Source organism: Cyprinodon tularosa, unplaced genomic scaffold (genome assembly GCF_016077235.1).
Source record: "Cyprinodon tularosa strain WSP-4 unplaced genomic scaffold, ASM1607723v1 ctg282, whole genome shotgun sequence".
NCBI classification, from domain to species: domain Eukaryota; kingdom Metazoa; phylum Chordata; class Actinopteri; order Cyprinodontiformes; family Cyprinodontidae; genus Cyprinodon; species Cyprinodon tularosa.
In genome coordinates, this window is record NW_024038988.1 from 590,886 (window position 1) to 601,945 (window position 11,060).

Genomic DNA, 11,060 nt, shown 5'->3' on the forward strand with positions numbered 1-11,060 from the left:
TAACTCCCCAAAAGAGTCCAGATTAAAGATTTTCATTAAAAAACAGAAAGATTCATGACCTGACAATGAGTGAAAAGAAAAAGGAAACTGTGATTGCACAACTACAGGCACCTCAGGCATGGAGGGACTGGTAATCCAGGGCTGTTGGCCAGATTCAATCATTACTCATACAGGTTAATCATCTTGTCTGAAGATATCAATCACTGTTTTCTCGTGATAACGAGATAATTATCCTGTTACCTCGAGACAATAATTAATTGTTTTACGAGATAACAAGATAGTTATGTCATTATCTCGAGAAGGCAAAGGGAAAAAAGGTTGAGTACGACCGCTCTCGGATATAAAACAACAAAGGAAAACAGACAAAGTTTACTTTATAATGTGTTATATTACTCTGTTACTGCTGAACGTAATATTACGATAACACAGGCTTGGACTGGGAACAATTACCGGCCCATCTACACCTGAATTAGGACCGGCCCTCCGGGCAAATACCCACTATCACAGATAACCAGTCTGAGCCTGCGGTAATGCGTTACTTCTGTAGCGAATTACTGACTCCACTGCTTATTTAACAGTAGTAATGATAAATATGACCTTCTGCTCCAGTGTTCATGCATTTTTTCTGTGTTGTGATCAGGGAGGAGCATTTGTGGTGAAGCTGTTTGAGGAGTACGCTACGGGCCCCGCTGTCATCACCGTGGTTTTGCTGGAGGTCATCGCCGTGTCCTGGTTCTACGGTCAGTGACTTCAGCAGTGTGTGTTTACCATTGCAGCTGTTTTCTCAGTCCAAACCAAATACTGCATTGAAAATGTTGCCAAGTTTTTCCCAGAAGGATTACAGTTGTGGTCCCTTCCATCTGATAACAGAGATCTGATTGTTCCTTATGTTCCTAACAGAGCACTTCGCTCTCAATATGCAGGTTTACTAGTGGTTCCTAGAATTTCTAAAAGTAGAATGGGAGGCAGATCTTTTAGTTATCAGGCTCCTCTCCTGTGGAACCAACTACCAGTTTTAGTCCGTGAGGCAGACACCCTGTCTACTTTTAAGGCTAGGCTTAAAACTTTCCTTTTTGATAAAGTTTATAGTTAGAGTGGCTCAGGTTATCCTGATCTATCTCTATAGTTATGCTGCTATAGGCTTAGACTGCTGGAGGACATAGGGACCCCCATTTCATCATTCTGCTTCATTCTATCTCTATTCTCCCACTCTGCAGAATCTGTTAGTTCAATCTCTAACGTTCTGCTCTCTCTGCTTTTTCTCATAGTAGCTTCATCTGGTTTGTTCCTGTTTAGCTGTGACTCCATCCTGGAGAGAAATATCAGCTGTGCTGCTGCCATCAACACCTTTGCTTATAGATGTTTGAGATCAGCCTGTTTTTCAGTGTAATCCTGTTTCTCTGACTGTGACTAACTGGATGTGTTCTCTTCGTCCTCTGGCATGGGAGCTGGCTCGGAGCTCGACTGCCTGGCTGTGTGTTTCCTGGACGGGGCCGCCTTTTACAACTGCTTTTTGTATCTCTACTTCTGTCTCCTTGAACCCCAGTGGGCCTCAGCAGATGGCCGCTCACACTGAGCCTGGTTCTGCTGGAGGTTTCTTCCTGTTACAAAGGAGTTTTTCCTCTCCACTGTCTCTACAAGCATGCTTAGTGTGAGGGATTGTATTCATGCACTGCAAAAAATGGAAATCTATACGAGTCATTTTTGCTTAAATTAAGTTAATTTTTTCTTGAATTGAGGAGATACGTGAGACATTTTGCCAATGGAACAAGACAATTTACATTTAAAATAAGAAAAAAACAATTGCTTTGTCTTATTTCAAGTGAATATTATCTAATTATCTTATTTTAGGAGTAGAAATGCTCATTTCATTGGCAAATCATCTTATTTACCTACTAAAATTAAGGGTAAATACACTTATTTTAAGAAATATTGTACTTATTTCTAGATGGTTTTTGCAGTGTGTCAATGGATCAATGCAATCAGCTGGTTTTCCTTAATAGAAAACTTTGAATCAGTTTGACTGTATGATCTGGTTGAACTGTAAAGTGCCTTGAGATGACGTGTTGTGAATTGGCGCTATAGAAATAAACTGAATCGAATTGAATTATATGATTCAAATGAGTTTATAAATTGTATCCCTGATAATTGACGTTACAGGTTCTATGTGCTTCTATAGGTACCAACCGTTTCTGCAACGACATCCAGCTCATGCTGGGTTTCTATCCGGGTGGGTTCTGGAGGATCTGCTGGGTGGCCATCTGTCCCTGTTTCCTTCTGGTCAGTCTCAAACATTTGGTGAACTTTGCTAAAGGAGACAGTTATCTGAACATTTCATGATTGTTTTTTCCCCTTTTTTTGTGGTCCTACATAGTTTATCATCATCAGTTTCCTGGCGTTCCCTCCAGAGGTGAAGCTGTTCCACTACCAATACCCACCATGGACAACTGCCCTGGGTTACTGCATCGGCGTGTCCTCATTCATCTGTGTGCCTGCTTATATGGTCTACCACTTACTGAATGCTAAGGGTACATTCAAGCAGGTGAGAAAGTATCATTTTAAACGTCTTTTCTGTTTGTTTTAGTTGTCCTGTGTTTCCTCGCTGTACTTAGGTTTCCATTTCCTTCAGTTTTTATCCTATCATGTCTTTTCTACGAACGTCTGCCACTTACTCGAGAAACAAGGACTGCCTGTAGGCCGCTGCTTGCTGTGAGCTGTCAGGGTCTCCCTTCTGCTGTGAACACATGACTTGGGATCAGGATCAAAGGAGGAAGTGCAGACCAGAGATTAGAGAGAAAAAGCAGCATCTAGATCAGACACATGCACCATGCTCCCAAACGCACACTGATGCCCTGAAGTCCAGCCTCTCATGTTACCGACAACAAAGTTAAAAGAGATGATACACCATCTATTCTATGATGTATTCTAAATTTTATTTCTGAATGCAGTAAAAGCAGCACTCTTTCCTTTTTTTCGGGCAATCACACATTAAATAAAAAAATAAAGTCTTAATAAATCATCACTCATGACGGTGTATTTAGAGCTGACAGAAGGGAGAGGGACATCAAAGAGACTCGCGGACAGACTGTCTCTGGCGTCCGTCCAGCGCTGTCAACTCACACAAAGGGATCGACATAAGTCAACAAATAGGAGTATTGAGTTTGTGTACATATGAGTTAGAAGGAAAGGAAGCCGCCACCATGTAGATCAGGAGGGCAGATGAGTCAACATTTATTGCAGTTTATTATTGCATTATAAACTGATTTAAAAGGCGAAAGATAAAGTTAGTGGAGCATTTGCACTCACCTACTTTCATTCTGCACTGTTTGCCAGAATGCTAATGCTAATTAGCTCCAACAAACATGACTCTCACATACTATTTCTGCTAGTGCAGAATCCTTTCATGTCGAGGTTGGCATTGTAACTGGAAGTAAATATTTATACATTTTGGACCCAACAAAGTGTATAAAACAATCATATATATATATATATATATATATATATATATATATATATATATATATATATATATATATATATATATATATATATATATATAAATGTCATATATGTCATGCTTAATATATGTTAAGCACCTAAAATATCATACATACATACATTTAGTTACTCGCGAGGAGAATAGGAAGGAGACTGCAGAGTTTACAAATCTCCAACCCACTCTGCAGTCTTCAGCTTTCTGCTCGGCATTTATTGAAGAAAAGGGGATGTCCCTAATTACATCAGCTGAGATTTAACTAAAGGGAAAGGGGAAACAAAAGGATCTTACTTTAAACCTCAGCACATATGTTAGAAGAAAGCATGTGGTTGTTTTACAATTGAATTGTTCCAAGAACACATGTTTCTTCTAAACATGTGATAGAGGCTGTTCAGGTCTCCTTCACAACCCGTCCGTTGCATGACCTTTATCTGGAACAATCTTAAGCAAGAGTTAATAAAAGATGAATCACACATTATACATCATAATAGTTCATTAGAACCAGAGATGGGAAGTAACGAAGTACAAATACTTCGTTACTGTACTCAAGTAGATTTTTCTGATATTTTTACTTTACTTTACTACTTATTTTCATGGCGACTTTTTACTTCTACTCCTTACATTTTAAAAAATTGGCTCATTACTTTAGTTTTGAATCATTTCAATGGAGTTACCGTTATTATTTTTCCCGTCATCAATACCAAATTCCATCTAATTGGATGGGAATCTACGTTGCATTTGACACACCACTACAAGATGAATCGACAGATTCGGCGGTATTCATTCGCGGTAAATCATTGCAGCTTGGTGGCTGTGGCGTTAGCATAGTAGCATGGACGACCAGATGATTGAAAATTAACACAACGGAGATCTAGTCCTATTGGCAGACATCCATTTAAAATGTAGGCAATGGCATGAAAAAAGTGCTTTCTACTTTTACTTTTATACTTTAAGTAAATTTACAAGCCTGTACTTTGTTACTTTTACTTGAGTAAAGAAGCTTAATCAGTACTTCCACTTTTACCAGAGTATTTTTTAACACAAGTATCTGTACTTTTACTCAAGTACGGAAAGTGAGTACTTTTGCCATCTCTGGTTAGAACACAACCCATGAAACACAAACGGAGTATAAATAAAATATTTCTAACTATATATATATATATATATATATATATATATATATATATATATATACAAATACAATAATCCATGTATGAAAATGATGTGTCATGCTCCCTGAACCAGTCTTTCACAATTTGAGCCCGATGAATCCTGGCATTGTCATCTTGGAATATGCCTGTGCCATCAGGAAAGAAAAAGTCCATTGATGGAATAACCTGGTCATTCAGTATATTCAGGTAGTCAGTTGACCTCAATCTTTGAGCAAATACTGTTGCTGAACCTAGACCTGAGCAACTGCAGCAACCCCAGATCATAACCCCGCCCCCACAGGCTTGTACAGTAGGCACTAGGCATGGCGGCTGCATCACTTCACCTGCCTCTCTTCTTACCCTGATTGGCCCATCACTCTGGAACAGGGTAAATCTGGACTCATCAGACCACATGACCTTCTTCCATTGCTCCACAGTCCAATCTTTATGCTCCCTGCAAATTGAAGCCTTTTTTCCCGGTTAGCCTCACTGATTAGTGGTTTTCTTACGGCTACACAGCTGTTCAGTCCCAATCCCTTGAGTTCCCTTCGCATTGTGCGTGTGGAAATGCTCTTACTTTCAGTATTAAACATCGCCCTGAGTTCTACTGTTGTTTTTCTTCGATCTGATCTCACCACACGTTCAAGTGATCGCCAATCACGATCATTCAGGATTTTTTTCCGGCCACATTTCTTCCTTGAAGATGATGGGTCCCCACTATCCTTCCAGTTTTTATTAATGCGTTGGATAGTTCTTAACCCAATTTTAGTAGTTTCTGCAATCTCTTTAGAGGTTTTCTCTGCTTGATGCATGCCAATGATTTGACCCTTCTCAAACAGACTAACATCTTTTCCACGACCACAGGATGTGTCTTTTGACATGGTTGTTTAGGAAATGAGAAGCAAGTCATTGCACCAGTTGGGGTTAAATAACTTGTTGCCAGCTGAAAGATAATCGCCCATGCAGTAATTATCCAATAGGAGGCTCCTACATATTTGCTTAGTTGAATACAGGTGGCAACTTTTTTTTTTTGGCCAGGTAGTGTATATATATATATATATATATATATATATATATATATATATATATATATATATATATATATATATATATATATATATATATATATATATATGTTGAAATCTGGGAATTTTTTGCGTTATAAATAATGTCCGTTCGCGGTCAGTCACTTCAATTTTTACTATTTTTTTCAATTTCAAAAAGTAGTATGGAAAATTCTCAGACCATGTTTAAACCATGTCTTTTAGTATTTTTTGTGAAAATGAATCGTGCTTTTTTGGGTGTGACTTCTGCCGCCACAGAGAAGACGTTTTTTATTAGTCGCCACTATTAAAAATGCTTAGAAAACTAAATAATCTCACTATTTATTACTTTAGATCACGAATCTCAAAAACAAAGTCTACCTGTTTTAACTACAATGGTATTTGAGAGATGTAGAGACCTTGTTTGAAAAATATCACACTGTAATCTCATAAAAAAAAATCATTATATAAAGGATGATAACTTAACTTTTTGATGGTTGGAAAGGAAAGGAAATGGAGTGTGATGTCAGCAAAAGCCCATTTCACTATTTCCAAGGATTTTAGCTATTTTATGAAAAAGGAAATAAATGGTGTAGGAGAACAGTAACCAGACGTCCCCAGTTTCCAGGGACAGTCCCCGTTTTGGACCACCTGGCCCCAGCTAAAGCTAAATGTCCCCAATTTTACCATTTTATGAATGATCAATGATCAGAACGTGAAGAAGTTAAATACACATGAACTTTAAACTTTACATTTACATCCAATCAAAATAATACCAGCTTTTTTAAAAACATAAAGCACAGATGTATCTATGTGCACATGAATAGAAAATAGGTTTAAGATTCTGAAAATATGTTCCTTTTAGGTTTCACTATAAATTTATTAAATTACACATTATTTTTATGCCTTGAAAGCTTATTTTTCATTCATCCATACGTGTAATGACAAAACATGGATTTTTGGTGTGGCTGCTATAAGCTGCTCATGAGAATGATCCAGGTTTATAGATGTTTTAATGGTTGTAATTTAACATTTATATAAAAATGTAACTAAACTTTTTTAATGTTGACGCAGATATTAATACAGGCTGCTGGAGGCGACCCAATGCATTTCAACTGTCCAGAAAACAGTATAAACAACTGGAGCCGCTTTCATTTTATAGTGATCAATATAAAAAAATAGATTTATGTTTTTCAATTTTTATACATATAATAAAGTTTCATTTTAATTTTGTGGAATGGAAAAAGAGGGAAATTCCACAGACTGCAAACTGGCCTGTCCCTGAACACAATGTTATGTTGCTCACAGTCAGTCAGTCAGAGGAGACTGAATGACCACTAATGACTAATAAACACTATAGATTGATTAATTTGATCAAGGAAATAGAAGAGGCGCATTCCTGGATTTTACACTTCATATTTAAATATAGATAAATGCACCACTGTCCCCATTTCCTGTTTTAATTTTCATGAAATGTATTTATTTTTATCTACGAGCTGGAAATGTGGTCACCTTATGTAGGAGCAAATTATTTTATTTTTCACTAATTAACTAAGTTTATTATTGTGGATAATTTAGCTAAGTTTATTTGTTATACTTTATTGTTGATATCTGTTTTGAGATTATGTTGTTTTGGTTATTTAGTTATGTTTCTTTGTTCAAATTCAGTTTTTAAACAGGCTGTCAGTGGCAGGACCAGCATGCATCTGGGTGGGCCAATGGTTTTAAACCAGCGCAAGAGAAGCATGGAGGAAATGTTTGTCCTCTTCTCTTTGCTTTCCTGAGGAGTTAATAAACTAAGAAAACTGAAGGAGTTTACCTGGAATTTTTTTTTTTGCCTGCTCTAAATGACTTATGGCAAGGCAAGTTTATTTCTATAGCACAATTCAGTACAAAGACAATGCAAAATGATTAAAATACAGGAAGATAAAACAGAATCAAAGCAAGTAGGAAAAAATAAATAAATAAATAAAATAAAGTAAAAAATGCAGAAACAAAAAAGAATATTACTTATCTATCTTAGGTGCATCTTAGGCATTTGTGGATTTTTTTTTTTTTTTTGTGCATTTCAAAGCTGGGACACAAGAAATGGTCTAAATATCAACCAGAAACATACATTTCTATGGTTCTTCTATTCCAGTTTCCTTTGAATCTCCTGTTGCGTATCAGATCCTCCATCTTTAGTCACAGGATCATTTCTTCTTCTTAATTGATTTTGTCGTTTGTCTTTCCTTCCTCCCAGCGCCTGTTGAAAAGCATCACTCCCCAGCCCAGCAGCAACAGCCACAGAGATTTATTTGTGACCAACGCAATCTGACCAAACCTGTTACCACAACAAGGCGCAGGTCCCAGCTACCTGGAGCGCCATCTTCTGCACATACAGCAAAACTACAGGGGAAGGGGGCTGTCTGCAACCATTCTTGCATCTTTTCAAACATCTCTTCTACTCATTCCCACGTCGATTTAGTTTGCAAGAACATTTTAGTTACTTTAAAACCCTAATCCTCGGAGTTTGGGGCACGCAGAGCTTCATGTCCCTTCCTTTAAAACTCCAAAGCGATAAAGTAACAGATGTTTTGTAAGCTTTTAAGTACGATACAGTCATGTGTTGGTTTAGACAATAAAAACACACAGCCAGACAGGAGATCCTGCTCATGCAGCTCGGTTAGGGCAGGTCACATGTAAACACTATTCTGCATTCTCATTATCTATGACTTTAGTCTCATATAAATACTGTTAAGTTATCCTTTCTAATATGTAGCAAAATTCAGGTATTTTTACATCTGTTACTGAAGCCAAATATTCCAAATTTGTTCTGTTTCTGTTTCATAACTGTTGCTGTTGTCATGCTGTTGTTGACTGTGTTGATCTGATGGAATCTGGAGCAACTGGCAGACTTTTGCAAAGAGGTCCCTACACTGTGAAGCACTGTGGCATGAGTGTGTGACTGGACCGTGTGTTTGATGCGTACATGACTGACTGTTATATCATCCAGAGGGAAATGAATCCCAGACAGGAAAAAAACAAAACAAACAAACACAACAATCGTGTTAACTCAGAGACTGCAATATAAAATAAATGTATTTATTTCTGAATGTGTCAGTGCTGTCACTTTGCCTCACCTTACGTGTTCTTGCACTGTCATGGTGAAACGGTGTTTCATCCCAATGATAGAAGCCAAATACAGATCAGAGCTAATACCATAACCATCATCATATTTTTGTTGTGGGGGGGAAAAAAAACAGCATTTAAGCTCCTTTACATACAACCCTAACAAAAAAACAGAAAAAATGTGTGCCTGCTTTTATGTGTGTTTTTTTGAGAGTGTGTGTGCACGAGCAGGACATAAAATCTGTGGGAGAACCGTCCATCTACATGTGAAATGACTAGTCCCTCTTGGTATTGGTGTAATTTATCGTGTGAACACCTGCTTCCTCCTTCCATGGACGTGGAACTGCATGTGCGTTCAGTGCTTGTGTGATGGTCAGAAGCACCTTTATGTGTGCCGTGGTGCGTGAGTGTAAGTGGGTAAGTGTGTGCGTGTGTGAGAGAGAGTGTGTCCGTGACGTGAACTCATGTGGTCTTGTTAAATGCCAAAACATTTCATAAAGAGCGTAAACCTCCCCTTCTCTTTCTATCGCTCGATGCTTATGTAAGATCTATGTATGTCAATACACGGCTGTACTGAGAATCATCTGTATAGAATGAAGAATATATAATTATATGGAAAATAAAAAATAATAATAAAGATATATGGAAGTTAATGGTTGTCCTGCGAATTTGTTACTTTTTCCAGCTGTCTTAATTCCAGCTTTCATTTCTTTTTAACAGAAATTGATTGACCTATTTGTTTCATATGTCTGTTTTTTGTCATTGTTGTTTTTAAATATAATTTAATACAGCTCCTCCCCCCTCACACCTATTAGCTGGACTAAAAATGGTGCAGAAAGGGAAAATAGAGATAGAATGAATCAGAACGAGGAAAAGTGGTCCCTATGTCGTCCAGCAGACTAAGTCTATAGCAGCATAGCTATAACCTGACTCCGCCAGATGGATTTGCTCCGCATATCCATCTGGAAACCTTCCGTTGAAGTAGTTTTGGTAAGGGGCGAAAATACTGGTTAGCTGATTGGCCTATGTTGGTGATAGACGGGCCAAATAAACCAATCAGTTCAACGAAGCATATGACGTACTAACAGAGCGACGACGAAAACACAACCACAAGCCAGGCTACTCTTGCCGAAACCAGTCGGGAGAAGAGCAAAAACATATTTTCCTCTGAGAAAAGGCTTCCAGAGCAGTGTTTTGCTCTTCTTTCAGTGAAGAAATACTCTGTAATTCCAATAAAACTTGCTCGATAGCCACGCTAACGCTAGTTTCATCGGCTGAAGCCGCCATGTTCTTTAGACTGAACTGTCGCGCTTCTCGTTGCGTCACACCTCAACCCGCCTCAAGCCAACGCTGATTGGACGTTCGTTTGGGAACATACGGAGCAATTGGATCTCTGATTTATTTTTTTTATTTTATTCGTTTATTTGATAAGGACAAGTATGTTTCATTATTCATGTCACACACTACAACATTTTAGCTAAGGCTAATTCTCAATGCCTGTCCCCAGTTAGGCTTTTACACAAAACACAGTGACTGTAAACAAGAAACAACAGAACAAATTACACACTAAAACATCACAGAAACAAGATCAGGTCAGTTAGATTATTAATGTTCACGTGTCTGACCTCTCAATAAAAAGTATTTAAGTTTATGTTTAAAAAGGACCCAGTTCGACTCTCCCTTCAGTTCTGCATGTAATGTATTCCATGTTTTGGTGCCTTGACAGTGAAAGCTGATTGAACGTAGGAAGTTTTGCATCTGGGTACTTGACAGTTTCCACAGTGAGCTCCTCTTGTGACTGAGCCAACAGCTCTGAGAGGAACTACACAGTCACTCAAAACCTTAGGGGCCTGATTGTGCAAGCATTTGTAAACCAGTTTTAACTGAGCATATTTGACAAAGTTCTCAAAATTTAGCATTTTTAAATTGTTCAGATTAACACAGTGATGGGACCTGATTGTTTTTTGTTTTAATCTAAGATTTTTATAGCTCTATTATGTATCATCTGAAGAGGCTTGATAGTAGTGCTTGTGGCCTGTGACCAAGAACTAATGAAGTAACTTAGATGGGAAAAGATCATGGAGTGCACAAAACGGTAAGTAATCTCTAATCAGTCTGAATGTGCACAAGTTTGATTTAAGATGGAGTTTGGTTATTTAGGGCTTTATAAGTGGAAAGGAAGATTTTAAATTCTATTATAGATTTAACAGAAAGACCATGGGTCAGCTTAAAGGAATAGTACACCCAAAACATGATTAG

General features: G+C 37.8%; 1 protein-coding gene across 1 annotated transcript in view; it reads left to right on the top strand.

Annotated features, from left to right (window-relative positions):
* Positions 1-9,454, top strand: part of slc6a4a (solute carrier family 6 member 4a) — a 33,997-nt gene extending 24,543 nt beyond the window's left edge. The window contains exons 11-14 of the mRNA XM_038290512.1: positions 641-740; positions 2,180-2,280; positions 2,375-2,542; positions 7,933-9,454. Coding sequence (XP_038146440.1) covers positions 641-740; positions 2,180-2,280; positions 2,375-2,542; positions 7,933-8,007 — 444 coding nt within the window. The 3' untranslated portion in view covers positions 8,008-9,454. The remainder of the gene's footprint in view (positions 1-640; positions 741-2,179; positions 2,281-2,374; positions 2,543-7,932) is intronic.
* Positions 9,455-11,060: the final 1,606 nt, after the last annotated feature.